The following is a 26,492-nucleotide window of genomic DNA, read 5'->3' on the forward strand; positions in this document are numbered from 1 at the left end:
TTCAGAAGGCTGATGTAGTTACCTGCTAACCACAATAAACCAAGGACTGCAACACACTCTACCCCAGGAGAAAGGCAGACAGAGGGTATAAAAATATCCTACACCACTGGAGATGGTTTAGGATTTTCCAGATTGTGCAGATTTATTTTGTCTATGCAAGCTTGGCAATGTTTAGGGGAAACAAAAGTAATATTACCAGGATCTACTTCAAAATTGGTGCTTAATCCCAAACCTCATACTCCATGATTGACTTACTATAAATAAGACATTCAGATTTTTTTCATAAAATTCCCACCAAAGTTTTTAGTTGTGGTTTTTAATCAGTGCTGAATCTGCACCAAATTACACAAACTTCCTAAGAGAAAAGTGTTTGTGATAGACAGAATTAATGAACCCTTTCCCAATAAGTGAATTTTAAAATGTAGATGATCACTATATCCTTAGCTGCAGTTGCCAATGCAAATGAGTCAGAGGATTTGCTTCAGACACTGAGTTAATTGTGAAACTCTACAACGGGAAATGCCATTGGAGAGTAGTTGCTGACCTCACAGTTGAAAAAACCATTTAAAAGATGTGGAAACCAGATGTTTCGGTTGCATTTCAGCCTCTGCTCTGAGAATTTACCCTGTGGAGCCCCTAATAGGCTATTACTTCTCTACAACTGAGATATGATCATCTTAATGTACTTATTTGTCTTGCTGTGGGAAGAGGCTCACGGATGGGGATACAAGAATGGAGTTTTTCATAACTCCATATGGCTTGGTAAGAAACTTCTTCAATCATTGAGCTTCTTGTGGGGAATGTCACTTCTTTGAATTCATGGAGAAGTGAATCAAAGCAGTAGATTTTCTGGTTCTGCTCAGGCTTGATGTTTTCAGAGAAAATGCTTAGGACAGATAGCTTTTGGAATGCCTATACCATGTTTAAAATTGTGTTCTTGCCTTTTAAAATTTGAAAATAGTTTTCTATAAAGTAAACCGTTCAGTAGGAAATAGAGATTAATATTTATATTCCATTTTAAAATCAAATGTGGTGGTATAGTGCGGAATATATCTTTAACAAAAGCACCAATATATTATTTTGGTTTTATTTGAATGCATTAGCAGTCAGATTTTGTAGCAGGTAATTGTAACAGAAACATAGGTAAATGGAATATACAACAACTTTATAACTATTGCTCCATGTACTCTGACCTGTAGAGTATGTCCTGCATTTACCAAACATCTTTTGACTAGTTTGACAGAGATAGCTTGTGACACAGGAAAAAAAATGAAAAAAAAACCCTTTTATTTCTAAATGCATTCTCACCACTTCAATTCTTTCTGTTTGAGCTAGCCATGTACTTTTCTACTTTTTTTGTTACACAATGAGAAGTTTCTTTTGTCGTTTCGTTTTGTTAAATGTAAGTGAGGAATGACAAGGGCCTAACTATGAGTACAAACAATAGACCAAGAAAAGCCAAATACTGAAAACCCATTATAGTATTTCAAGGATTGCTTTAATTCTAATGATACAAATTAATATTGCTTTATGTTCATGATTGTGTTTGATAGTGAAAATATTTTGAATTCTGAAGAAAAAAATAATGGAATTCCTTTATAAAATAAAGAAATAAAGAGAAAGCAAAAATTAACCTTCATCCTGATTTTATGCTTGCTATGCAGTCCACACTGTAGAATATTTCAGCATGTTTCTCCCTGGTAATAACTGCAGGCATGTGGATTTCATTAAAAAGCTTGATTTGTAATGCACAGCCTTACTGCCTCCTTTTTCAGCTTGATCCAGTGAACTAGTTTTGTGCTGAGCAGTGGGGTTCATTTGGCCTAGACAGGGTCTGGGATTTACTAGAGGAACGAGCAGGTCTCTGTTTATTTTCACTGCACACGATCAAACTTAGGAAATATGCACATATTTGTTAGTCACGAAGCTGGTAAGAATTAAACCCACATGGATGAACTTTGAAATGCTGTAAAACGCTCTAATGATCAAGTAATTTGGAGCTGTTGTTGATTTTTTAAGTGAATTTTTACTTTACTTAAATATCAACCTAAACAACAGAAGTTCTGTCCTAGAGGTAAAGAAGAGCAAACCCAAAAGCTTGTTAATAGTATGTTGCAAGTTTGAGGCTTGGGGTAATTGCACATTGCTTCAATCTGAGACAAATTATTGACCAGTCAGACTAGCAAAAATCGTTTACAGTTGGTTGGGTCAATATAGTGTGAGAAACTATTTAAAGAGGAAAAAGAGCTGGATTAGAAGGCAGAAATTGGCTAGCAACTATCAAGAACAAAGAATTTTAAACCCTTGGTCTCGGTTCCACCCTAGTAATATGAGATGGTTGAAATAGAGAACCCCTAAGTTTCTCAGCCTTTTGACTAAGATTGAGTGAAATAGAGGACCCCTAACGTTGATTTTCAACTCTGGTATTGTAAGTTGAACCACTGTAAATTGTTATTGTCTGTACTTGCATTGCCCACTAGCTTGGGAACAGGACTTGATCCATGGCACCTAGCAAAGTACTTCATCCTGTATGCTCAAAACAACCAGACTGAAAACCAGTGAAAGTTAAGTTACTGAGGCTTTACCATATGAAGGGCAATGGGCAGTAGGTGACTTACAAAGGGGAAATGACTTCCATGTCCTTGAGTTCTCTGACCTGTAAGGATCAGATTGACTAAGGTCTTCAGTAATGGGTCTTTACCATTTAATGTGTAAGAAGAACCCTTGGAGTCCAGAAAAACAGAGAAAGTGCCCAACAGCATCTCTTACTGAAGTGTAGCAGTGCCAACCTCAACCTGGGGAGAAGAGCAAGAAATAATATTTCTAATACTGCTGGCTTTATTGTCACTGCATGCCAAGACCTACCCACTCTCACTGGAAATGGTCTTGACGGTGGCTGACTGCCCAGGTCAGGGTACAAGGTCTGAACCATAATCTGAGAGTCTACATAGAACTTATTAGAGCTATGTTGTTATTATTGTCCTGGGAGTCTTTTCACATTGTTTCCATGGCAAAATGCACTCCAAACTCAAAACAATCCATTTAAATAGTGATCTACTGGGAGACCACTCATGTATGATTTAACACTACCGAAAATATGTTGGGAACAAATGTGAACTTAAAAAGACAAAACAGATAAAGAACGTAGAAACCATCAGTTAGATGTGCCCAAGTTCTTCTCTGCTGTGTTTGAATCTACTTCTTCCTTCTTTAATGCAACATTTGTTTGCTTTGGATTTCTTTAAACTTTCCCTCAGTTTTTGATTTGTTTACTAAATCCTCAATTATATTGCATTAGTCATTTCCCTCAAATGGATATTTTGCTTATTTTTCTCCATCGTTGTGAGTCTATGTAATGAATCAATTTCTATGGTTTCTTTTGACTTCACCACCTTTCCTCCCCTATTAGTGACCTTGTCAAGTTTTAAATGGCTTAAAGCCAGAAATAGTCAAAACTTTGTCACCTTTGGTAGTGTAGAAACACAATGTTGTACTACAACTCTTTCAGGCTGTCAGTTCAGAAACGTAATTTACCCTCAAGTTTCTGTCTGTGTTCCCAGATTCCCTTAAAATTCCCCTCATTCATATTTTTCCCCAAAGCTTTCTAATAAAGAAAACTTAGCTACCCAAGGCAGCTGATCCAGGGAACACTTTGGCAGGAACAATAGCTGATGTAATCTTCCAACTGAGGCCACAAAATTTCCCTTGTTCCACAGAATAATAGTAGTGCATTTACATTTTGTGAATTCACAGAACAAGCTGCAGGCGTATACCACAGAGAAGCTCGGTCTGGCAAATACAAGCTCACCTACGCAGAGGCCAAGGCGGTGTGTGAATACGAAGGTGGCCGTCTCGCCACCTACAAGCAGCTGGAGGCAGCCAGAAAAATTGGTAACTGACTTGACAATGGTCTTCTTTTTCACTCTTGTGGGAAAAAAAATATGGCATCTTTCCTGTAAGCCCTTCATAAGACTTGTCTATTTCCCTGTGCTAACAGTTCGCTAAGCCCCTGTGACATCTCTGCCCTCTGGCTTTTCCCATCGTCTGTGCCTAGAGCTAGCTAACCGATAGTTTCTAGTACTAGCAGCTTATTTGAGGTCACAACCCAGTATGAGCTAATAAATAAAAAATTTTTAAAAATGAAGACATTATCTCAATATCATTCACATACTTCATAAATTTAAAGCCTTTGCTATTTTTCTTTTCTTTTCTTTTCTTTTTTTTTTTTTTTTTGAGAGAGAGATGGAGGAAGGGAGAAAGATGAGAAGCATCAACCCATAGTTGTGGCATTTTAGTTGTTCATTGATGGCTTCTCGGATGTGCCTTGACCTGGGACTCCAGCTGAGTCAGTGACCCCTTGCTCAAGCCAGCGACCTTGGGTTAAAGCCAGCAACCATGGGATCATGTCGATGATCCCACACTCAAACCAGCACCCCCATGCTCAAGCTGATGGGCCTGTGCTCAAGCCGGCAGCTGCAAAGTATGGAACCTGGGACCTCACTCTGTCCACTGTGCCATCACCAGTCAGGCCCATTGCTACTCATTTTTAATACTAGTCTATCTCTTCTTGACTGCTGAGTATGGTTTTCAGCAGCTGTTTGTTTTTCTTTAAGATTTTATTTATTCATTATAGAGGGTTGGGGAGCAGGAAGCATCAACTCCCATATGTGCCTTGATCAGACAAGCCCAGGGTTTTGAACCGGCAACCTCAGCGTTTCCAGGTTGACACTTTATCCACTGCGCCACCACAGGTCAGGCTCAGCAGCTGTTGAATGATGTTGCTTCCTTGAGTCTGACAAGGAAATTTACTTGGTGGGAGAAATATTGAATTTAGTGACATTTTTCAAATTTTTCAACTTTTTCCTTTCTTTCTTTTTTTTTTAACCCTAAGTTGGAGAATGCATTTCAGGATCAAAAGCTATGAGGAAAAGAAGGATGAGCAAGTTGTAAGATAGCAGGTGAAAGGAACTTGGAAGATAATGTCAGGAGACCTGCTGAAAACCCAGTAGTTAACTAATGCTTTTTGTTTCTTTATTTAAAAAAATAAATAGCTGCTACTGTCTCTCCTGGACTTTCAGGAGACTCCAACAGGCCACCCCATTTGGAACTCTTCACCAGTGAAGAAACACTTTTGCTTGATAGGAGAATCCCTGGAAGACTTAGGCTATTATTGTACATTACCTAAGGCAAAAACACAGGTGTTCTCTAAAACAGTGGTCCCCAACCCCGGGCCACTGACCGGTATTGGCCCGTGGGCCATTTGGTACCGGTCCGCTGAGAAAGAATAAATAACTTACATTATTTTCGTTTTATTTATATTTAAGTCTGAACGATGTTTTATTTTTTAAAGATGACCAGATTCCCTTTGTTACATCCATCTAAGACTCACTCTTGACGCTTGACTCAGTCATGTGATACATTTATCCATTCCCACCCTAAAGACCAGTCCGTGAAAATATTTTCTGACATTAACCAGTCCGCGGCCCAAAAAAGGTTGGGGACCACTGCTCTAAAATATCCCACAGTCTCCTCAGATAACTGCTCAATCTGTTCCCACAGGACTGAGTGTGACATTAACTGGAATAATGGATACAAAAACCAGAGCCATTACTAGCTGCCCTGGACTTCAAATACAATTGTCATAGATGGCACTGGCAAATATTTAAACATCCTCCAAAGTTGAGCAAAAAAAACAGCTGAGGCTTTGTTTGAAATTTATGAATGCTTTTATTCCTTTTCAATTAAAAAAATATTAGCAGTATCTTAATTGATCCTGAAATAAAAATTAATTAAACTACCATTTAAATTTTTTTTTTCAGAATTGATGTTAATTTCAGAAATTATCTAGTACTGGATAGCTCATTGGTAAAAAGACACCAGCTCTGAACTTAGATTGTTTTCAGATCCTTGGTTTTATAATTTCTAGTTTATCTGCATCTTTTTTATTTAAGATATCATTTTCTAGTAAAAATTAGATGTTATATTTTATATATGTGTGTTCTAATTTTATTATTTATTTATTTATTTTTTTTTTTTTTAAGTGAGAGGAATGGAGATAGTGAGACAGACTTCTGCATGCACCCTGACCAGGATCCACCCAGCAACCCCTGTCTGGGGCCAATGCTTGAACCAACCAAGCTATTTTTAGCACCTGAGGGGAATGTGCTAGGACTAAACTAGCTATCATCAGCACTCAGGATGAACACTTGAACCAGCTGAGCCACTGGCTATGGGAGAGGAGGAGAGAGAAGAAGGAAAGGGAGGGAGAGAGAAGCAGATGGTCACTTCTCTTGTGTGTCCTGACCTGAGATTGAACCCAGGATGTCCATATGCCAGGCTGATGCTCCATCCATTGAGCCAAGTGGCCAGAGCCCTAATTTTATTTTATTTTTATTATTTATTCTATTTATTTATTTAATTATTTACTTTTAGAGAGTGAGAGAGACAGAGACAGACAGGGATATACAGAAGGGAGAGAGATGAGAAGCATCAATTCTTCATTGCAGCACCTCAGTTGTTCATTGATCGCTTTCTCATATGTGGTTTGACAGAGGGTGGAGGGGGCGGGCTCCAGCCAAGCCTGTGACCTCTTGCTCAAGCAGGCACCCATCGGGTCATGTCTATGATCCCATGCTTAAGCCAGCAACCCCGCACTCAAGCTGGTGAGCCTGCACTCAAACCAGACAAGCCCAAGCTCAAGCTGGCAACATTGGGATTTCAAACCTGGGTCCTCAGAGTCCCAGGTCGATGCTCTATCCACTGCGCCACAGTCTGGTCAGGCCCAATTTTATTTTTTGAGAAAACAGTTTTCCCCTTTTACATGAACTGAATTTGGGCAGCTAAGAAACTCACTGTTGGAAGGGAGTACCTTGGTAAAGATGACCTTTTCTTGGCTGAAGAGATTTACCAGTTAAGCGTTAAACTCTTTCATTCTTCTGCAGGATTTCATGTCTGTGCTGCTGGGTGGATGGCCAAGGGCAGAGTTGGATACCCCATTGTGAAGCCAGGGTCCAACTGTGGATTTGGAAAAACTGGTATTATTGATTACGGAGTCCGTCTCAACAGAAGTGAAAGATGGGATGCCTATTGCTACAACCCACATGGTTTGTTAAAAATAACAAGTTTAATGTTTTGCAAAAACAGTTATATGTCACTAAGAGTCTATTAAAATAAAATAGCTTGTTCTTCCAGAGATAAATCAATTTGGTGATGATAGTTATTAATAACTGCCATTCATAGAGTGATTTTGTTGTGCCAGACACTAATTTTATGTTTCTTAATCTACATTGTTACTCAATATTCACCACCCTGCAAAAAGCTATTGTTATACCCATTTTAGAAATCAAGAAACTGAGAATTTAGGAGCTTAAGTAACTTATTCAAAATTACACAGCCAATAATTAGTAGGCAGGTAAGATCATGAATTTGGATCTTTTTTTTTTTTTTTTTTTTAATTTGGATTTTTTTTGTGCCATGAAACTTCCTGACCACAATGGGAAAAAAAAGCAGGTTCTGAACTTGTTACACTTAATTAGCTAAAATAATTAAATGATACTTCCAAATGTTAACTGTTCAAAATTATCCCTTTTATAGAATGGGGAAAAGGAGACAGAATAGACAAACTCCCTAATTTATTTTTGTGCATCAATTCTTCAACTTCCAAACTAAGCAACTCTCACTCTGCGGTTTATTTTAACAATTACCTATTGGATATACTTGTTATCATCATATCATATATTTTTATTCCTATTATTTTTCCAGGGTAGATAGTAGCTAGGAAAAATTTAAAGAGAAAATTAACTCATTATCATTACTATAAGTTTACTTTTTGTTCATGTTCTTGGAGAAAATTAGAGACTATTCTTTTTGGATGTATTTCCTCCAGGATAATATTACAAGGTGTTAGAACGTGTCACTAAGCCTTTCCTTCGTTTATAATTGTAAACACCCTCAAGAGGTGTCACATTTGGCTCTACCTTATAAGAAAGTCCGTGACACAGTAGGAGAGTTATAGTAAAGTTTTAGCATATTATTATAGAATTTATTGTTTAATGATATTAACCACTAGAGAGCAGTCTCTCATCCTTGTAACTAATTTATATCTCAATATATAAATAATATATATTTCAAGTACAAAAGAATTTTACCTAGAGCTATCACTTACTCCCACTTGACATCAAATATGAATAAATATTTATAGTGCATTTATATAGGACAATAATTTCCAAATCACTTTGACATACTTTAGTCATTGTTACTAATTCACTAATATCTTCTTTTCCTCCCTCTCGCTTCCTCTCTCTCTGTTTCTTCAATATATTTATACAGGCAATTCTCTAGGTCACACTGCAAGTCACTGGTTCTGGCAGAGGTTGTTCCTATAGTGGGTTATGTGCCACAACATAAACCTATAAATGAAAATTTATTTGAAAAAACAAACATAAATATTTTGACTAAATCTTCAAATAAGATTAAGGTGTTCATTTAAAACCAGTAAAAAAAACAAACAAAAAAAAACGTATAGGAAGGTTATAAATTACTCCTTTTACCTGTGTTGAAGTGACCTTCAAGGTCTCTGTAATCCTAAAATTCTTTAATGATTTTCCAAGCAGAATTTATTGGACTCATTATTCTAAATATTTAAGTTCCTGAAAACACAGTGGTGATACCACAGGACAAAAAAATAAATTAATTAATTAAAATCCCTGCTATCTTGATGAGGCTATGGTAACATGGATATATTTATTTGTCAAAGCACATGGAAGTGTACACATAAGCTTTGTGTATTCTATGCTCAAAACATAAAAAGATGCCCTGGCCAAATAGCTCTGTTGGTTAGAGCATTGTCCTGAAGTGCAGAGGTTGCTGGTTCAATTCCCAGTCAGGGCAAATACAAAAACAGCTCTATGTCCTTCTGTCTTTCTCTCTCCCTGCCTCTCACTCAAAAAAAAAAAAAAAAAAAAAAAAAAAAAAAAAAAAAAAATTAAAGAAGCAAAAAAATGTAACCACATTTTTTTTAAATTTAAATTATTTTTATTTATTTATTCATTTTAGAGAAGAGAGAGAGAGAGAGAGAGAGAGAGAGAGAGGAAGGGGGAGGAGCAGGAAGCATCAACTCCCATATGTGCCCTAACCAGGCAAGCCCAGGGTTTTGAACCGGCGACCTCAGCATTCCCGGTCAACGCTTGATCCACTGCACCACCACAGGCCAGGCTGTAACCACATTTTTTAAATTAATGTAACATAATTAATGTAACAATTAATTAAATTACTATTTTATTGCCATTTTTTTAAAATCGCAAATACTGTATCTATTTTACAGAGTTGAACAACTATAGATGAAAAATACATTTATTCTTCTTTTCTTTTAGAGAGACAGACAGATAAAGGGAGAGAGATGAGAAGTATCAGCTTAGTTGTGGCTCCTGACAAGTGGTGGTGCAGTAGATAGAGCATCAGACTGGGATGCAGAGGACCCAGGTTCACAACCCCAAGATCACTGGCTTGAACGCAGGCTCACCAGATTGAGAGCCGGGTAGCTGGCTTGAGCGTGAAATCATAGGCATGACCCCATGGTCGCTGGCTTGAGCCCAAGGTCACGGGCTTGAGCAAGGGGTCACTCACTTTGCTGTAGCCCCCGGCCAAGGCAATCAATGAACAACTAAAGTGCCACAACAAAGACTTGATGCTTCTCATCTCTCTCCTTTCCTGTCCGTCTGTCCTTATCTGTCTCTCTTTCTGTCTCTGTCACAAAAACAAACAAACACAAACTCTTAAGAAGTTGTGGCACTTTAGTTGTTCATTAATTGTTTCTCATATGTGCCTTGACTGGGGGTCTCTAGCCAAGCCCAGTGACACTTTGCTCAAGCCAATGACCTTGGGCTTCAAGCCAGCAATCTTTGGGCTCACGCCAGTGACCAGTGACCACGGGATCATACAGATGATCCCGTACTCAAGCCAGCGACTCCATGCTCAAGCTGGTGAGCCTGTGCTCAAGACAGATGAGCCCGTGCTCAAGCCGGTGATCTTGGGGTTTCAAACCTGCGATTTCGGCATCCCAGGTTCATGCTCTATCCACTGCACTACCACTGGTCAGGCAAAATACATTTATTCTTTAGCTACAAGAATGTATTACATATTAAAGATGTTGTATATTAAGTAATTTCTTTATTATTTCATAAAGAGTAACCAATTGAAAAAAAGAGTAATCAACAGATGAACAATAAGACATGAATATCATTTTAAAGTAAGAATAATTTTTTTCTATTGCTTTCTTATCTTTTTTGTTTGTTTGTTTTTTATTTCAGCAAAAGAATGTGGTGGTGTCTTTACAGATCCAAAAAGAATTTTTAAATCTCCAGGCTTCCCAAATGAGTATGAGGATAACCAAATCTGCTACTGGCATATTAGACTTAAGTATGGTCAGCGTGTACACTTGAGTTTTTTGGACTTTGACCTTGAAGATGACCCAGCTTGCTTGGCTGACTATGTTGAAGTATATGACAGTTATGATGATGTTCATGGCTTTGTGGGAAGGTACGTGTTGTTTCCCCATACAGGAAGGTAAAGGAACATTCAAAATTGTGTTTGATGTTTCTTCAATTTTTTTCCCCACCTGTCCATACAATATTGATTTCCGGTGCTTCTATACTCCTACAATACCGTATCTTTTTTTAACAAAAATTTTTCTTAACAAGTTAAGCTATAGTCAGCTGCTACTTATTAAAATGATAGCTGCCTTTTGATTATTAAGTTGTAACAATTAGTCTACTTATAAATATCTCAAGATTGACTAACAGCAGGAAAAAGAAAGATGTGAGATGGGAAATTTGTTGAGGTTTCTAAGTGTTCTAATTTCTGTCAGCCTCTAAAAATAATCACAAATTCAGTAATTGGTGCCTTTGTTCTGTGTACAAAGCATTGTGATAACTTTTATAGGTACAAGGTAAATAAACAAAGCATAGCCCCTTCTTTCATACGATTTAGCTAAACCTATGATGGATAGCTTCTTTTTTTTTTTTTTTTTTTTTCTGAAGCTGGAAACAGGGAGGCAGTCAGACAGACTCCTGCATGCGCCCGACTGGGATCCACCCGGCATGCCCACCAGGGGGCGATGCTCTGCCTATCTGGGACGTTGCTCTGTTGCAACCAGAGCCATTCTAGCGCCTGAGGCAGAGGCCACAGAGCCATCCTCAGCGCCCAGGCCATCTTTGCTCCAATGGAGCCTCGACTGTGGGAGGGGAAGAGAGAGACAGAGAAGAAGGAGAGGGGGAGGGGTGGAGAAGCAGATGGGCGCTTCTCCTGTGTGCCCTGGCCGGAAATTGAACTTGGGACTCCTGCACGCCAGGCCAACGCTCTACCACTGAGCCAACAGGCCAGGGCCAATGGGTAGCTTCTTAAAAATCTCTTTCCTTGCCATAAAAACAGATGGTCCTTGCTTTAATATTTTTCCCTTGGTTTTTAACATGCTGGACACAATATTTTTGTGTCCTCACCCCAAATTTTTCATATATATAGTTTAAATTTTGAGAGCCTTACAAAATATTTCAATTTAAAAGGTGTGCAATTAAGTGTTTTATATATTCAGGTCACCATTTAATAATGTGTATTTTAGACTATCCATTATCAACAGACTGTCAGTTATCAAATCTCCATTACCGATGACAGTAATTTAATAAAGAAATATGGGACAGTTAAAAATGGCAGACTCAATAGTTTTTATGTTGACTTTGAAATGCGTAATTAAAAAGACAGAAAAACAAAGGCATTTCTTGCATAAATGAACAACAATTTTTGGAAGGAAGTGTTTTTTGCTTTGTTTTGCTTGGTTCTTTGGCTGAGATTACTGCTATAGAACAAGTACAAATAGATTTTAAAGTGTTTTGAAGAAGACATGAAGTATGTTGGAGGAATTAAAAAGAAAATATTTTTTGAAAGAATGTACCTCTTACATTGGGAATCAGGGTGCTTTTGTTCTATAGTTTTAAAAATCAATTATAGCCCTAGATAAAAATGTATACTATTAAATTTTTTTAATTATTATTTACTAATTTTTAGACAGAGAGAGAGAAACATCAATTTGTTGTTTCACTTAGTTATGTATTAGTTGATTCTTGTACGTGCCCTGACTGCAGATTGAACCCACTACATTAATATATTGGGACAATGGTCTAACCCAGTGGTCCCCAACCCCCGGGGCCACGAACTGGTACCAGTCTATGGGCCATTTGGTACTGGTCCACAGAGAAAGAATAAATAACTTATAATATTATCTCTGTTTTATTTATATTTAAGTCTGAATGATATTTTATTTTTTAAAAATGACCAGATTCCCTCTGTTACATCTGTCTAAGACTCACTCTTGACACTTGTCTCAGTCACGTGATACATTTATCCGTCCCACCCTAAAGGCTGGTCTGTGAAAATATTTTCTGACATTAAACCAGTCCGTGGCCCAAAAAAGGTTGGGGACCACTGGTCTAACCAACTGAGCTACTAAGCCTAGGCAAAAAAATATTATAGCCTGACCAGGCGGTGGTGCAGTGGATAGAGCGTCGGACTGGAATGTGGAGGACCCAGGTTCGAGACCCCAAGGTCGCCAGCTTGAGCACAGGCTCATCTGGTTTGAGCAAAGCTTGGACTCAAGGTCGCTGGCTTGAGCAAGGGGTTACTCAGTCTGCTGAAGGCCCACAGTCAAGGCACATATGAGAAAGCAATGAGCAACTAAGGTGTCACAACGAAAAACTGATGATTGATGCTTCTCATCTCTGTCCATTCCTGTCTGTCTGTCCCTATCTATCCCTCTCTCTCTGTCTCTGTAAAAAATAAAATAAAATAAATAAAAATATATTTATATATACACACACATACAATATTTTTCAAAGGTTTTAAACAGGCTATAAATTTATAGTGTGTGATTTACCATATTTTCCCATGTATAAGACTCACTTTTTTGGAAAATTTGGGGTCTAAAAACTGGATGCATCTTATACAATGGTTGTAGATTTTTTTACTTGCATTTCCTGTTTTTTCATGCTTGTTTTTGTGCTCATTGTTGAAGACAGTGGTTTGTCATCAGACACAGATGAGGACAAGCTAATGGATGGGAGTTTTGACAGTGATGAAGTTGTATAAATTTTATGATCAATAAAACTTGAGTTCAATAACTTTATGTAATATATTTTTTCTTCAAATCTCAGGCCCTAAAATTGAGGTGCATCTTATACATGGGATCATCTTATACATGGAGAAATACGGTACCTTTATAATAGATTTCTCCTCCCATCTGGAATGAATTGCACTTTACAGAAACTGACAAAACCTTTAACTTTTATATAATGTGCAAGAAAGTTCCTTTCAAGACATGATTCATATAAAAACCAATCCTTCCTATATCTATAAGTTCCAATATAATTTTTCCACATTTAAATCTGTCTACTCTAGAATTCAAAATATAATACCACCATATTACCATATACACCAATTTTCCTTCAAGTTTGAAGAAAACTTTGAGATTAATCAGAAACAAATTTTTAATTTTTCCAAAATGATTCAAATTGTCTACTACACAATTAGTTTTGCAGGTACACAGAATCAAAAAGCTACATATCTCTTCTTAAGAATCTCATTAATGCTTTGAGAAGGTTACTTTAAACAATGTTTTATCCTCTTTTTCTTACAAATACAAATTTTACAAAGAAACAGTAAAACACTATAAAGTAATAAAAAATGAGCCGTTTCTTTTTTTTTTTTCCTTTTAGGAAATAAGCTGTTTCTTAAGGGAAATAAAGCACTTTAGTTATCAGTAAGAGCTACTTGCAATAATTGTATAATATTCATTCATGTGATCTCTCTTTTTTAAAAATTCCCTTTTAGATACTGTGGAGATGAGCTTCCAGAAGATATCATTAGTACAGGTAATGGCTTTAAATTAAGGAGAAAAACTATGATTTATTTTCTCATGGTATCTTTGAAAGTGAAGGACCCAATAGTCATTAGTACTCACTTTTTATAGTGGAGAGATCTATGGACAGACGTAGCTTGCTGGCTTATAAAATTCACAAATGTATTTGTTTATACTTAAGGATTTATGCCAACTCCATGCACTGAAAATGTATAGAGTCTTATTATTTGCAGCAAATGTAGTCTGAGATAGTCTTGAATCTGCAAATCCATGAATACTGCTGGAGCTTATGATTTCCATAAAATGTAGTAAAAGGCCAAATTTTTTCATTGACAAAGAATTGAAGTAATTTATAAAGTTGTTAAAAATGTCTTCTGTCGCTGAAAAAATTTTACATCATGTTTATTGCATTTTTATCTTAGTATTGAATTTCCCAGGGAGAGTTGTAAAAAACACAGAACTGTGAAATGTTTTCAATAGATGGTAAATGAGAAAGGGGTTTTAAGGGCAAATAAATTTGGGTAACATTGGGTTAAATAATGTTAAACAGGTTTCTTTATTAGAAGATGTCAGAATCCTTTTAATTTGTTAATTTCACATAGTAAATCTCAAAAACTTAGCTATGGTAGGCAATGTTTTCCAAACCTTTTACGTCCTGCAAATTATTTTGTGTGACTTTGTTCCATGAAATGTACCTCAAAAAATGTCCCTGTAGTATCCAAAGTTTATCTCAGTAGGCAATACCACTATTAACCAAAACTGTTATTTTCTAAGGACCTTTATTTTTTTAGATTTTTTTAATCACCAGTATTAATAGTTGGCATTTTACATGCTCTAATTTTTCTCCAAGTCATAAAATGATTACAGTGCTTATGCAACTAAAAATAACAGTCCTCAAGCTCAGATACTAAGACCTAGATTACTTCTACCCTTTAGCTTTGCAGTGGACACAATTCTCGTGTATTCATCATTATTACGAGAGATGTAACTCCTTGTTCAATTCTTGAATGGACAATGCTTGAAACTTACTAATTCATTACTCTGCTACAATCTTCCTAGGCTTTGTAAGCTATTCAACCTTTGGTCTATCTCAGATTCTTTTCTTGAGGACATATTTTATATTAACAGAAAGTTGAAAGAAAATACCGTAAGGGCTGGAAGAGGTAATTAGAAGATAAGAATCCTATTTTTACAGAGAGGGAGGGAGAGTCCAAAGGACGCCCTGAAACGTGACATTTTTGTTAGCTAAATTGAAGGACAGTATCATCTTTGTTCTCTTGCATCCTCCTCTCCCCAGGAAATGTCATGACCTTAAAGTTTCTGAGTGATGCTTCAGTGACGGCAGGAGGTTTCCAAATCAAGTATGTTGCAGTGGATCCTCTATCGAAATCCAGTCAAGGAAAAAATACAAATAGTACTTCTACTGGAAATAAAAACTTTTTAGCCGGAAGATTTAGCCATTTATAAAACCAAAAAGGACATTTAGTATTTATGTTTATACCTTTTGGAACCTTTTGGATCTCACTTTTGTAATGTTATTATTGTTATTAACATTTATTTATTACTTTTCTAAATGTAAATACAATACCTGATAATTTTGAAAAATTGTAAAATGCAGAAAATTCTAAATGAAAAAAACGAATCTCTCCTAATTTCACTGCATGAAAATAACAGGTGTTACCATTTATATATTTTTTTCTTTATTCACTTGTTGATTTGTGGTATCTGTATATGTGTTTTTATATATATATATTTGTATTTGAATTTTTGGAATTCTGCTCATACCTTTATATTTTATATTCAAGGTTTTTTTAAACCTTGAAACTATATGGCTTAAGCATTTTCCCATATCATTGAGTATTATACAAAACATAATTTTGAACAGCTGTAAAATGTTCTATGTTGTGATTGTTCTATACTTTATTTAAGCTTGTCTCTAATGTGGGAATTTTAGATTGTTTTTGTAAATATTGCTTCAATAAATATCATTGAATACCCCATAGCTTCCTTGACAAAGGTCAATCATTACCTTAAGAGAGCCTGTCTTATCTTTTTGCATCTAAGATAACATACCCTTAAAATGTCAGAATAATCCCCCTTTTCCAGACCCCTCAGGGTATACCCACTGGACCAGAGCAGAGATCACAAAACCCTCATTGTTATCTTGTTCCCTACATACTATCTCCATATGACTGTAAGTGTTAACTATCCTGTATCCACCAATTTAAAGAAGTTTGTGTCTCTCCATTTTACTCTTTACCCGATCTCAGTGATTTCCTCACTTTGCTTTTTCCCACTTCTCTAATCTACCACCAATAGACTTCATATAACCCTGCTGACGTCTTCTCATTTAATTCTAATGTACAGAATAAGTTGCAAAACTGCCACTCTCCAGAGCATTTTCTTAGTCCGTTGAGATTTTGTTTCCTGGCAATGGTTGTCAGTTTGGCTCAAATAAACTCATAAAAATTCTCTACATGTCTCAATGTTTCTTACATAGACAATGGTAATATTCAGACGTCCAGTAGTCTAATGGAACAATTTCTTCTTGAGGTCATTCAGATGGTCATCTGAGCGTTTGATGTATGGCCAGGTATTAATGTACAATGACCTGATGTCCATCTAGGTACTGATGCAAGACTGGAAATTTCACAAGTTTAAGTTCCCAGATTAGTAAATGGCAATAATAGAACTATTTCCTCATGGCTCAACCTACTTTATTTTAATAATTTAGCAGTTTGACCATAGTAACTCCATTTTATATCTTCACTCTATTCTTCAAAGTTTAGATATTTAGTCATTTGTATTTTATTTTTGTTGCTTTATGATTTTTTTTTTGTTTTTTTAGAAGGTAAAGATCATAGTTGCTATTCTGCATATGATGGGTAATTGTCATTATCCAATTAAATTTAACAAAAAATTATCTTCCAGGTACTGTTCTAGACACTTGAACAATAACCAAGAGCCAAATAAACAAAAATCCCTAAGCTTGGGGAAGCTTCTGGTATAGAGAGAGACACAATAACTAATTAACATAATAAATTAGTAAACTATATATTAAAAATAGAACATAAGTTATTAAATTACTAAAGGAGTAAGTGTAGCTTTAAAAAAAGAAAGGCTAAGAACTAAACCTTGAAAGAAAAAGATCAGCAGAGAAGACTGAGAAGGAGCAAAGGGTGAGTTAAAAAGAAAATCCTGTGGGGTCCTAAAAGCCAAGTGGAAAATGTATTAAGTTGAAGGAAATAATTGTGTTAAATACTGCCAGTAAATCTACAAATGAGTACTGAAAATGGCAATAGGGTTTAGCAACATGAAGATCGTTGGTGACTTTGATGAGCATTTTCAATGGGAGAAGACAAAGGCCTAATTGGAGTTTATTGGAGATTGATCTAAACAGGGGTAGTCAACCTTTTTATACCTACTACCCACTTTTGAATCTCTGTTAGTAGTAATATTTTCTAACCATCCACCGGTTCCACAGTAATGGTGATTTATAAAGTAGGGAAGTAACTTTACTTTATAAAATTTATAAAGCAAAGTTAAAGAATATAATAATAATTACTTACTAAGTACTTTCTGTTGGATTTTTGCTAAGCTTGGCAGAATAAATCTTTATAAAACAATTTACTATAGTTAAATCTATCTTTTTATACTTTGGTTGCTCCACTACCGCCCACCATGAAAGCTGGAACACCCACTAGTGGGCAATAGGGACCAGGTTGACTACCACTGATCTAAAGGAAAGAATTGGAGGTAGTGAGTGTGGCTATCAAGGAAATGGTAACTGTCATGGGAACTGGGTTGAAAGAAGGCTTTCTTGAAGGGAATAAACTTAGAGAAGGGAGAGATGCTGGGGCAATTTCCTTGAGTCAATGTAATACTCAGGGTCCTGGCAGAAAGTAAATAACATATTCAAAAGAGGGAGACTGAAGAGACTATGGGTTGACTTACGAGAAACTTCCAAGGGATGGTGAATCACTGGACATTCAAACAGATGGAGGTCTCCCTGACGGGAAAGATCAGGGACAATTATCTAAATCCAGAGAAGGAGCTTCAGTGCTAGGAAAAAGTTGTAAACATAAGTTGGAACAGTGTCTCTGCCAACTCAAGACTGTGGGGAGAAATTGTGGTTAAATATCCCTACTTTTCCCTTCTATGCTCTGATGGTACCTCCCCTTTTCTGAGTCCAAGCAGAAATCAGAATACAAGGAATCCAGTTGATATATCCACAAACATCAGCTCCTCTGCCCAGAGCAAGGAGGAGAAGGTAGAATACAGGTCTGAAAGAGTAAAGGGAGCACATCTTGCTCAGCAGGTGAAAGGAGACAGGCTCAAGTGTACCAGCAAAGGGACTGGTTTTAGATAGAAACGTGGACAGTGCCTTTACAGAACGGATTCTTAATTCTTTTGTGTGCCATTTAACTTTTAAATAATGAAACCTATGGACACATCTCTTAATGTTTTTATTTTTTTCCACTTTTTTTTTTTTTTGTATTTTTCTGAAGTTGGAAATGGGGAGGCAGTCAGACAGACTCCCGCATGCGCCCGACCAGGATCCACCCAGCATGCCCACCAAAGGGTGATGCTCTGCCCATCTGGGGCATTGTTCTGTTGCAACCAGGGTCATTCTAGCGCCTGAGGCAGAGGCCGTGGAGCCATCCGCAGCGCCCGGGCCAACTTTGCTCCAATGGAGCCTTGGCTGCGGGAGAGGAAGAGAGAGACAGAGAGGAAGAAGAGGGGGAGGGGTGGAGAAGCAGATGGGCGCTTCTCCTGTGTGCCTTGGCTGGGAATAGAACCCGGGACTCCTGCACACCAGGCCGACACTCTACCACTGAGCCAACCGGCCAGGGCTCTTAATGTTTTTATTTTAAGGGGATTTTTTTGCTTTGTTTTGTTTTTTTATCGATTTTACAGAGAGAGGAAGAGGGTATGAAAAGTAGCAACTCAGAGTTGCTTCACCTTGTTTATTGATTACTTGTTGTATGTGCCTTGACTGGGCAAGCCCAGGGTTCTGAACTGGCAACCATAGTATTCCAGGTCAGTGCTCCAACCACTACACCACCACAGGCCAGGCCAAAATAGTGTTTTTAAATGCATAAAATACATTGGACCAGAAAGAAAACTAATTTTATTGAAACAGTTATCAAATTGTCTAAAAAGTCAAATCTGTGATATCTTAATGTATATATTTCTTTATTAATGTTATAAATAGTAAGATCTGGGAGTGGACCTAATAAGTACAATTTCAAAGTAGGGATCCATGTGTACACAACATTGTGAGATATCTGAGAAAACCCTTTCACAATATAAATGTATGTACTTATGATGTCTAGTGGTGACAAAGCATAGGCACTATTAATGCTATTGTGTTTTGCTACCTACATCATAATAGAAGAAAATGCTGGATTTAAGTTAAGAGTTCATGGAGATGAAGATGCATTTTTGCATGCAAGCTCACGAATGCCTGGATTTAGTCTCCCCAGCTGAGCCATGGAGAGACACATGGGAAAATGCTGAGCCCCCTTCTGCTTACTTTGCTTTTCTCAGTGAAAAAAGAGTCAATTTATGAACCAAGAGTGAGGATGGAGAAGGAAATGTATTAGGTTTGACAAGACAGGAGAGTGGGAAAATAAACAGACTAGGAAAATAGCATGTCATCATCAAGTGGCATTAAGGGCCCATTTGAAGTTTGTAGGAGAGTTAAATAGGAGACTGGTAAGTGAGGTTATGTTTTCCTCCACCAATCTTCAAGTACACATAAACAAAGGCATATTAGGGAGAGAGTTGGAATCACCAAAGTTAGGATTCTGCCAACTGAGTGTAGCAAAAGAGGCCCAGGGAGTAGAGGATGTACATAAGAAGAAATGTAATGATAACCCATGGAATTTAGTTTAATTAGGAGAGAAAAGAGAATATCAAGAAAGTGAAGGAGAGTAAAAAAGGTGGTAGATTCAATGAAGTGAAGAATCCACAGGGCTCAAAAGATTGTAGAATCAGGATATGAAGAGATAGAAAGTAGTGATCAAGGCCCTGGCCGGTTGGCTCAGTGGTAGAGCCTTGGCCTGGCGTGCAGAAGTCCCGGGTTCGATTCCCGGCCAGGGCACATAGGAGAGGCGTCCATCTGCTTCTCCACCCCTCCCCCTCTCCTTCCTCTCTGTCTCTCTCTTCCCCTCTCGCAGCAGAGGCTCCATTGGAGCAAAGATGGCCCGGGCGCTGGGGATGGCTCTGTGGCCTCTGCCTCAGGTGCTAGAATGGCTCTGGTCGCAACAGAGCAATGCCCCAAAGATGGGCAGAGCGTCGCCCCTGGTGGGCGTGCCGGATGGATCCCGGTCGGGCACATGCGGGAGTCTGTCTGACTGCCTCCCCGTTTCCAGCTTCAGAAAAATACCAAAAAAAAAAAAAAAAAAAAAAGAAAGAAAGTAGTGATCAAAAACCAAGATTTTAAATATAACCTTTTATGGTAAACAGACTAGTGCACCTGTCCCAACATGTCTACATTCTAATCGCCAGATTTTGTAAATATTTTACCTTATGTGGCAAAAGGGATTTTGTACATGTAAGTGAAGAACTTTAAAATGGGATATTATCCTGAAGTATCCCGGGGGCCCAGTGTGATCACAAGGGCCCTTAACAGTGAATGAGGGAGCCCTGGCCAGACGCTCGGTTGGAAAGAGCACCATCCTGATAAGTAGAGGTTTGAAGATTCTCTCCCTAGTCAGGACACATACAGGAACAGACTGATGTTTCTCTCTCTCTAAAAAAGTCAATAAATTTTATAAAAAGTGAATGAGGGAGGAACTAAAAAAATAGAGTCGGAGAAAGAGATGTCACAACAGAAGTGGGATCAGAGAGATGCAGCTTTCATGGCTGTGAAGATGGAGGAAAGGTGCTGTGTGCCAAGCAGTGTGGGTGTGAAAGAGGAGAGGGAGATCAGAGGGTAACATTAGACAATGTGTCTTAATAATTTGCTTTTTTCCTTTTCTCCAAAGATACTTGGCTAAAACATTGTTTTGCAGGATTAGGTGGCCTGATGGATCACCCCTGAGATCTGGGAGTAGACCAGATGTCCTGATATCAATCACAAGATCTTCAGGACAGAAAAACCTGACTGGACAGTCTGAAGGGAGAAATTTCAAAGTCTTTGAAGACAATCCTGAGAAAAGTTCACCATCTTTATGTTTGCTTGGCTAATCACTTATGTTTATGATTTTAAATGCTACTAATCACCCTAAAAATCACTATGAAAAGCCCAGCTTGAAAAGCGATGGGAAGGCAGACTTTGAGTCTGAAGCCCTTTGCTTTCTCAGGTCTCTGGCCATCTGATCAAAAGCACATTATCACGACTTGATCTTTGTCATATTGATTTGTGGTGACAGGCAGCATGAGCTCTGGCATTTTCCAGTTTCATTTTGACTCTAGAAGCTGGAAAAGGCAAGGAAAGAGATTCTCCCCTAGAGCTTCCGTTATGTATATCCCTACAGACGCATCGGTTCTCAATGAGACCCATGTCAAACAGATAATAAATTCATATTGTATTAAACCACTAACTGTGTTACAATTTCTTTATGGCAGTGATAAAAAATGAACACACCTCTTAATCAGTTTTATGCAGGCTTAGACTTAGAAGAATTAAAGTATAATTCTAGATGACAAAGCCTAAACAAGGAGAAGCAGTAAACAGAAGATAGCTATTTCTCTAAACTTTGAGAAATTGACTGAGATAAATAATATTTAAGACTAGTAGAACATCTGTCTGTTTATTTGTTGTCTTGCCTACATCTAATTTTTTACTTCCTTGCTCATGAATTTTTTTTTCACTTTTTTCTTTACTCTCTTCTTCATCTCCATAAGCTTTTTGGTCTTTATCAGAATTCACTTTTTTTGTTTGTTTTCTTTAGAAGTTTTGATGAATGGGATTTAAATAGGAAATTGAAGAATGTGTATCAATTTGAAAAGTATAATGCACTCTAGGATATAAGGTGTTATTATTCATAATGATGCTGAATGCAACACCACTAAAATTTCCCTAAAAATATTCAGATGTGTGAAATATTTAGAATGATATTAAATGTCATTTATTCCCACTGACCTATATTTCCTTATATCTCAATAGTTAGCAAGAGTTGTGTATATACAGGATCAAAGATGGGTTATTAAAGACTTTTAGAGCCTGACCTGTGGTGCTGCAGTGGAACGCTCAGGTCACCAATCCAAAATGCCAGGCTTTCCCTGTCAAGGCACATATAAGAAGCAACTAAAAGGTGTCCCCAAACTACGACCCGCGGGCCGCATGCGGCCCCCTGAGGTCATTTATCCAGCCCCTGCCGCACTTCCGGAAGGGGCACCTCTTTCACTGGTGGTCAGTGAAAGGAGCACTGTATGTGGTGGCCCTCCAACGGTCTGAGGGACAGTGAACTGGCCCCCTGTGTAAAAAGTTTGGGGACCCCTGAAGTTGATGCCTCCTGCTCCTCCTCCCACCCCATCACCTTTCTCTCTCTCCTCTCTCTAAAATCAATAAATAAAATAAAATTAAAAAAGACTTTTAGAGATTTAGCTGAATCATTTTCCAGTCTCCCTAAGGGTTGGGATACATTATAATTAGAATGCTAAGACATAGAGAAATAATCAGAAAGGAAAAGTTATAATATATAGATGACTTTTTAAGGTGAATTGCTAAATGACCTTATAGAACATTTTTTAAAATTTGATTTTCTTTATTCAATTTAACATCCTTTTTTGCCTAACCAGGTGGTGGTGCAGAGGATGGAGCATCAGACTGGGACTCGGAGGACCCAGGTTCAAAACCCTGAGGTCGCCGGCTTGAGTGCAGGTTCATTTAGTTTGAGCATGGGCTCACCAGCTTGACCATGCGATCATAGACATGACCCCATGGTCATTGGCTTGAACCCAAAGGTCACTGGCTTGAAGCCCAAGGTTGCTGGCTTGAGCAACGGGTGTCTCGCTCTGCTGTAGCCCCCCCCCCAGGTCAAGGCACATATGAGATAGTAATCGATGAACAACTAAGGTGCCGCAATGAAGAATTGATGCTTCTCATCTTTCTTTCTTCCTCTCTGTCTGTCCCTATCCGTCCCTCTCTCTTACTCCCTCTCTATCTCTGTCAAAAAAAAGAAACCAACAGAAAAAATATCCTTTTCTATGTCTACTTTAGTATTCTTTACATTCTACTTATTACACTTTATTTGAATGTTTTCAGTTTAATATCTGCTCAGATGTATTAAAATTCTTTTTTTCTCTGTCATTTTTATGTGTGGTTTTGGGAGGTTCTGTTTCTTAAGTTTTACTTATGTTCAGTGTAATGTGATCTTTGTATCAATTTCATTTTCTGAATATCATATTTAATATAATATTAGAGTTCAGATTTTATGGAAGAACAGTTTTTGAAAAGGAAGTTTTTTTAAAAATATGCTTTATAACAAATCTCCTTCAAAAAAAGGTTTTTTTCCAGGCTATGTTATTGTGAAGATAAGTTGTTTACATGTCTTGCATAACTTTTAAAATGTCTAAAACATGTATCCACAGCTGTTTCATTCCCTTCTGAACAAATGGCTAGCAAAAAAAAAAAAAAAAAAAAAAAAAACACGAGAAGAAATCACATCCCCAAAACCTAAATGTATAAAACTAAACTGCCTACTAACATAGGTTGTTGAGCTTTCACTGGAAGAGCCACATCCTTACAAGTATTTATAAAATACAAAATAGTTTTTGAGTATTTATCTGACTGTCAAACAATTATAAATAGGACTTCCTTGCCTAACTATTAACAACCTACCAGCGATTCTCATGATGTCAAAGAAAGGCTTCATGATACTAGATTAAATTGAATCAAGATATTTATTTAAAATAAAAGTATATGTACACTAGAGTGAATGGGAATCACTTACAAAACAATCTTAAAAGGGTTTTTCTTTTTCTATTCTAAAATACCAAATATTTCAGTAATCAATACTTTTCAAACAGAATTGCACTTAAATAATAGTGTATGGATGAGGACAATGATGGTAACCTCCTATCTCACTCAGAAGGAAAGCCAGTTATTCCTGTAACCAGAAGACCCATCATGATCTGGCTCCGCCTCTGACCTCTTTCATCTCCTCTTATTTCTCTCTCTCCCCCTTTTCCACCATTATCTCCACCCTAGCCACACTGGTGTCCTCACTCTACTTTGACATATGAGCACACTCCTTTCTATCTGAGGACCTTTTTTGATGCGATGCTGTTCCTCTGCCTGGAATACTCTCTGCTAGATAGCCACCCGGCTCATATTTCTTTTTTTATTATTTTTATTTTTTATTTATTCATTTTAGAGAGGAGAGAGAGAGGGAGAGAGAGAGAGAGAAAGAGAGAGAGAGAGAGAAGGGGGGAGGAGCTGGAAGCATCAACTCCCATATGTGCTTTGACCAGGCAAGCCCAGAGTTTCGAACCGGCGACCTCAGCATTCCAGGTCGATGCTTTTTCCACTGCACCACCACAGGTCAGGCCCGGCTCATATTTCACTGCCTTCAGGTCTTTAAAGTCACATCCTCTGTCTTCCTGGACCCTTTATTTTAATTATTTTCTAGAATCTCCTATCCCCTCCCCTACTTTATTATCCTAATATCACTAGTTAGTGTAAAGATTAATAAACAGAAACCTTATTTAAATTAGAGTTGGGAGAACCTGTAGGGATGGCTCTCACACTCTATCACTCACCATCAATTATCCCAAACATGAAGACACTGACCTGTCATCTCCAACAGAGAGATTTTTATCTTCTCTACTATTGCAGCAGAAGGAGGATCTTCTCCTTACCCAGCAACCACTCAGCCAGTGAGAGACGGTTACAACGCAGGCAATGAAAAGCCACTAACTGCACTTCAAACCTCCAGTTTTTTCCAATAGACACTTTGTTTACAACAGCCTTTCTGAACTCCCTCTTTCCTCTCTCTCTCTGTATATATAAATAAAAAACTGTTCCTCTCTTTTGCTCTCTGGACCTGTGCTGTATCACCAATAAACCCCATGTCCTAAATTACAATTTCTTGTTTTGTTCCCAAATAAACTCATTTCATTAAAGAACTATCTGGCTGTCTATTCGGTTAAAGTCAACATTAGCATACTACATATTTTAATTATTTACCTTGGTTTGGTCCCCTACTAGAATGTAAGTTTCATAACAACAGTAATTTCTGCTGGTGTTTTTTCCCCATTGTTGTATCTACACACCCTGAAACAACTAATAAAGGGTCAGATTATAATTAGCCTTTTCTTCAGATTGAAATATGATTTATAAAATATAACCAGTTAAAAATCCTAAAGCCAGTGGGAAAACTGTGAAGATATGAGCTATCATAAACATTCTTAATATTTGCCAAGAGTTGAGTAATACAAAATGTCTGTTTTACTTCTACATCATTTAGGGTCCAGTCAGAAGACAGAAATCACACAATAACTTGACTAGGGAAAGATTATATAAAGAATTATTAACTACTACAGGGGAAGGAAGCAACAACAGATTGTTGAAAAGTAAACATGTAAAGAGTTATAAAGCAGATATATAGAGCAGCCACGACCCCTAGGGCTGAAACAAGGAACCCTAGATAACGTTCCCCTCAGGACTGAGGTGGAGATGCTGCTGGAGAGGGTAAAAGTGGCTCCTAGGTGGCAGAGAAGTCACTGTGGTGCGGCTCTGGTGGAACTTGCTGGAAAGCACCCTGCCAAGGAAACCTATTCATAGAGAGGTGCTTCACGGGTGACGCTTCGTTACCAAAATCATCTGAGGTGGGTGTCAGGGGAAGCTGGGTGCTGATGCAAGAGGTGTGTGCTGAAGAAACCATGCACATTACAGGAACTTGCTGGGCAAGCACAGTGGCACCAGAAAGAAGCCCTCCCTGCTCCCCATCTCTCCAGTGCCCTTGACTGACAAAGGATAAGGTTGTTCAATGTGAGTAAAATAAGTTTAATAGGGTCCATCTCTATTTTCACAGGGTAAGCAGTGAAGCGTTAGAACTAAGAAGCAATAAACTGAATACTGTAAACACAATATCTACATCCAAAAATTATCATAATAAATATTGTACTGTATTACATAACCTTGGACATTTGGGAAAATGTATATATCCCACTCTAAACCTTTATTCTTAAAGGACTACATGATATAGGTCAATCCTTTATTCTACAGAAGTACCATCTGAAATATGTAGGCATTCAGAGTATTTGGATTTTCTAAATTAAAAATCCCATCTGTATGCCTGACCTGTGGTGATGCAGTGGATAAAGTGTCGACCTGGAAACACTGAGGTCGCCAGTTCAAAACCCTGGGCTTGCCTGGTCAAGGCACATATGGGAGTTGATGCTTCCTGCCCCTCCTGTCTGTCTGTCTGTCTCTCTCTCTCTCTCTTTCTCCTCTCTAAAATGAATAAATTAAAAATATATTTTTTTTTAAATCCCATCTGTGTTCAGAGTCTACTGGACAAACTCATTCAAGTTTTACAAGTGATAGCTATATTAATAAATTAACAAGCTGTTCAGGAATGGTACGTAAATTCAGGGGTAAAAATATAAAAGGATAAAAGGGAGTATGTTTAGA

At 37.6% G+C, this 26,492-nt stretch overlaps 1 protein-coding gene across 1 annotated transcript; it reads left to right on the forward strand.

Annotated features, from left to right (window-relative positions):
* The first annotated feature begins 613 nt into the window (after window positions 1-613).
* TNFAIP6 (TNF alpha induced protein 6) lies at window positions 614-16,375 on the forward strand. The gene is made up of 6 exons (XM_066345238.1): window positions 614-762; window positions 3,754-3,891; window positions 6,942-7,103; window positions 10,308-10,536; window positions 13,876-13,916; window positions 15,201-16,375. The coding sequence occupies exons 1-6, from the start codon at window positions 669-671 to the stop codon at window positions 15,368-15,370; spliced, it is 834 nt and encodes a 277-aa protein (XP_066201335.1). The 5' UTR covers window positions 614-668; the 3' UTR covers window positions 15,371-16,375.
* The last annotated feature ends 10,117 nt before the right edge of the window (window positions 16,376-26,492 follow it).

The sequence above is a fragment of the Saccopteryx leptura genome, chromosome 7 (assembly GCF_036850995.1).
Source record: "Saccopteryx leptura isolate mSacLep1 chromosome 7, mSacLep1_pri_phased_curated, whole genome shotgun sequence".
NCBI classification, from domain to species: Eukaryota; Metazoa; Chordata; class Mammalia; order Chiroptera; family Emballonuridae; genus Saccopteryx; species Saccopteryx leptura.

Bases quoted from the DNA above. Each gene is read 5' to 3' on its own strand.
- TNFAIP6 (XM_066345238.1), top strand. From the start codon at position 669: ATGATCATCTTAATGTACTTATTTGTCTTGCTGTGGGAAGAGGCTCAC. The intron at 763-3,753 runs GTAAGAAACTTC...GTGAATTCACAG, and splicing joins TCATAACTCCATATGGCTTG to AACAAGCTGCAGGCGTATAC. The intron at 10,537-13,875 runs GTACGTGTTGTT...ATTCCCTTTTAG, and splicing joins GTTCATGGCTTTGTGGGAAG to ATACTGTGGAGATGAGCTTC.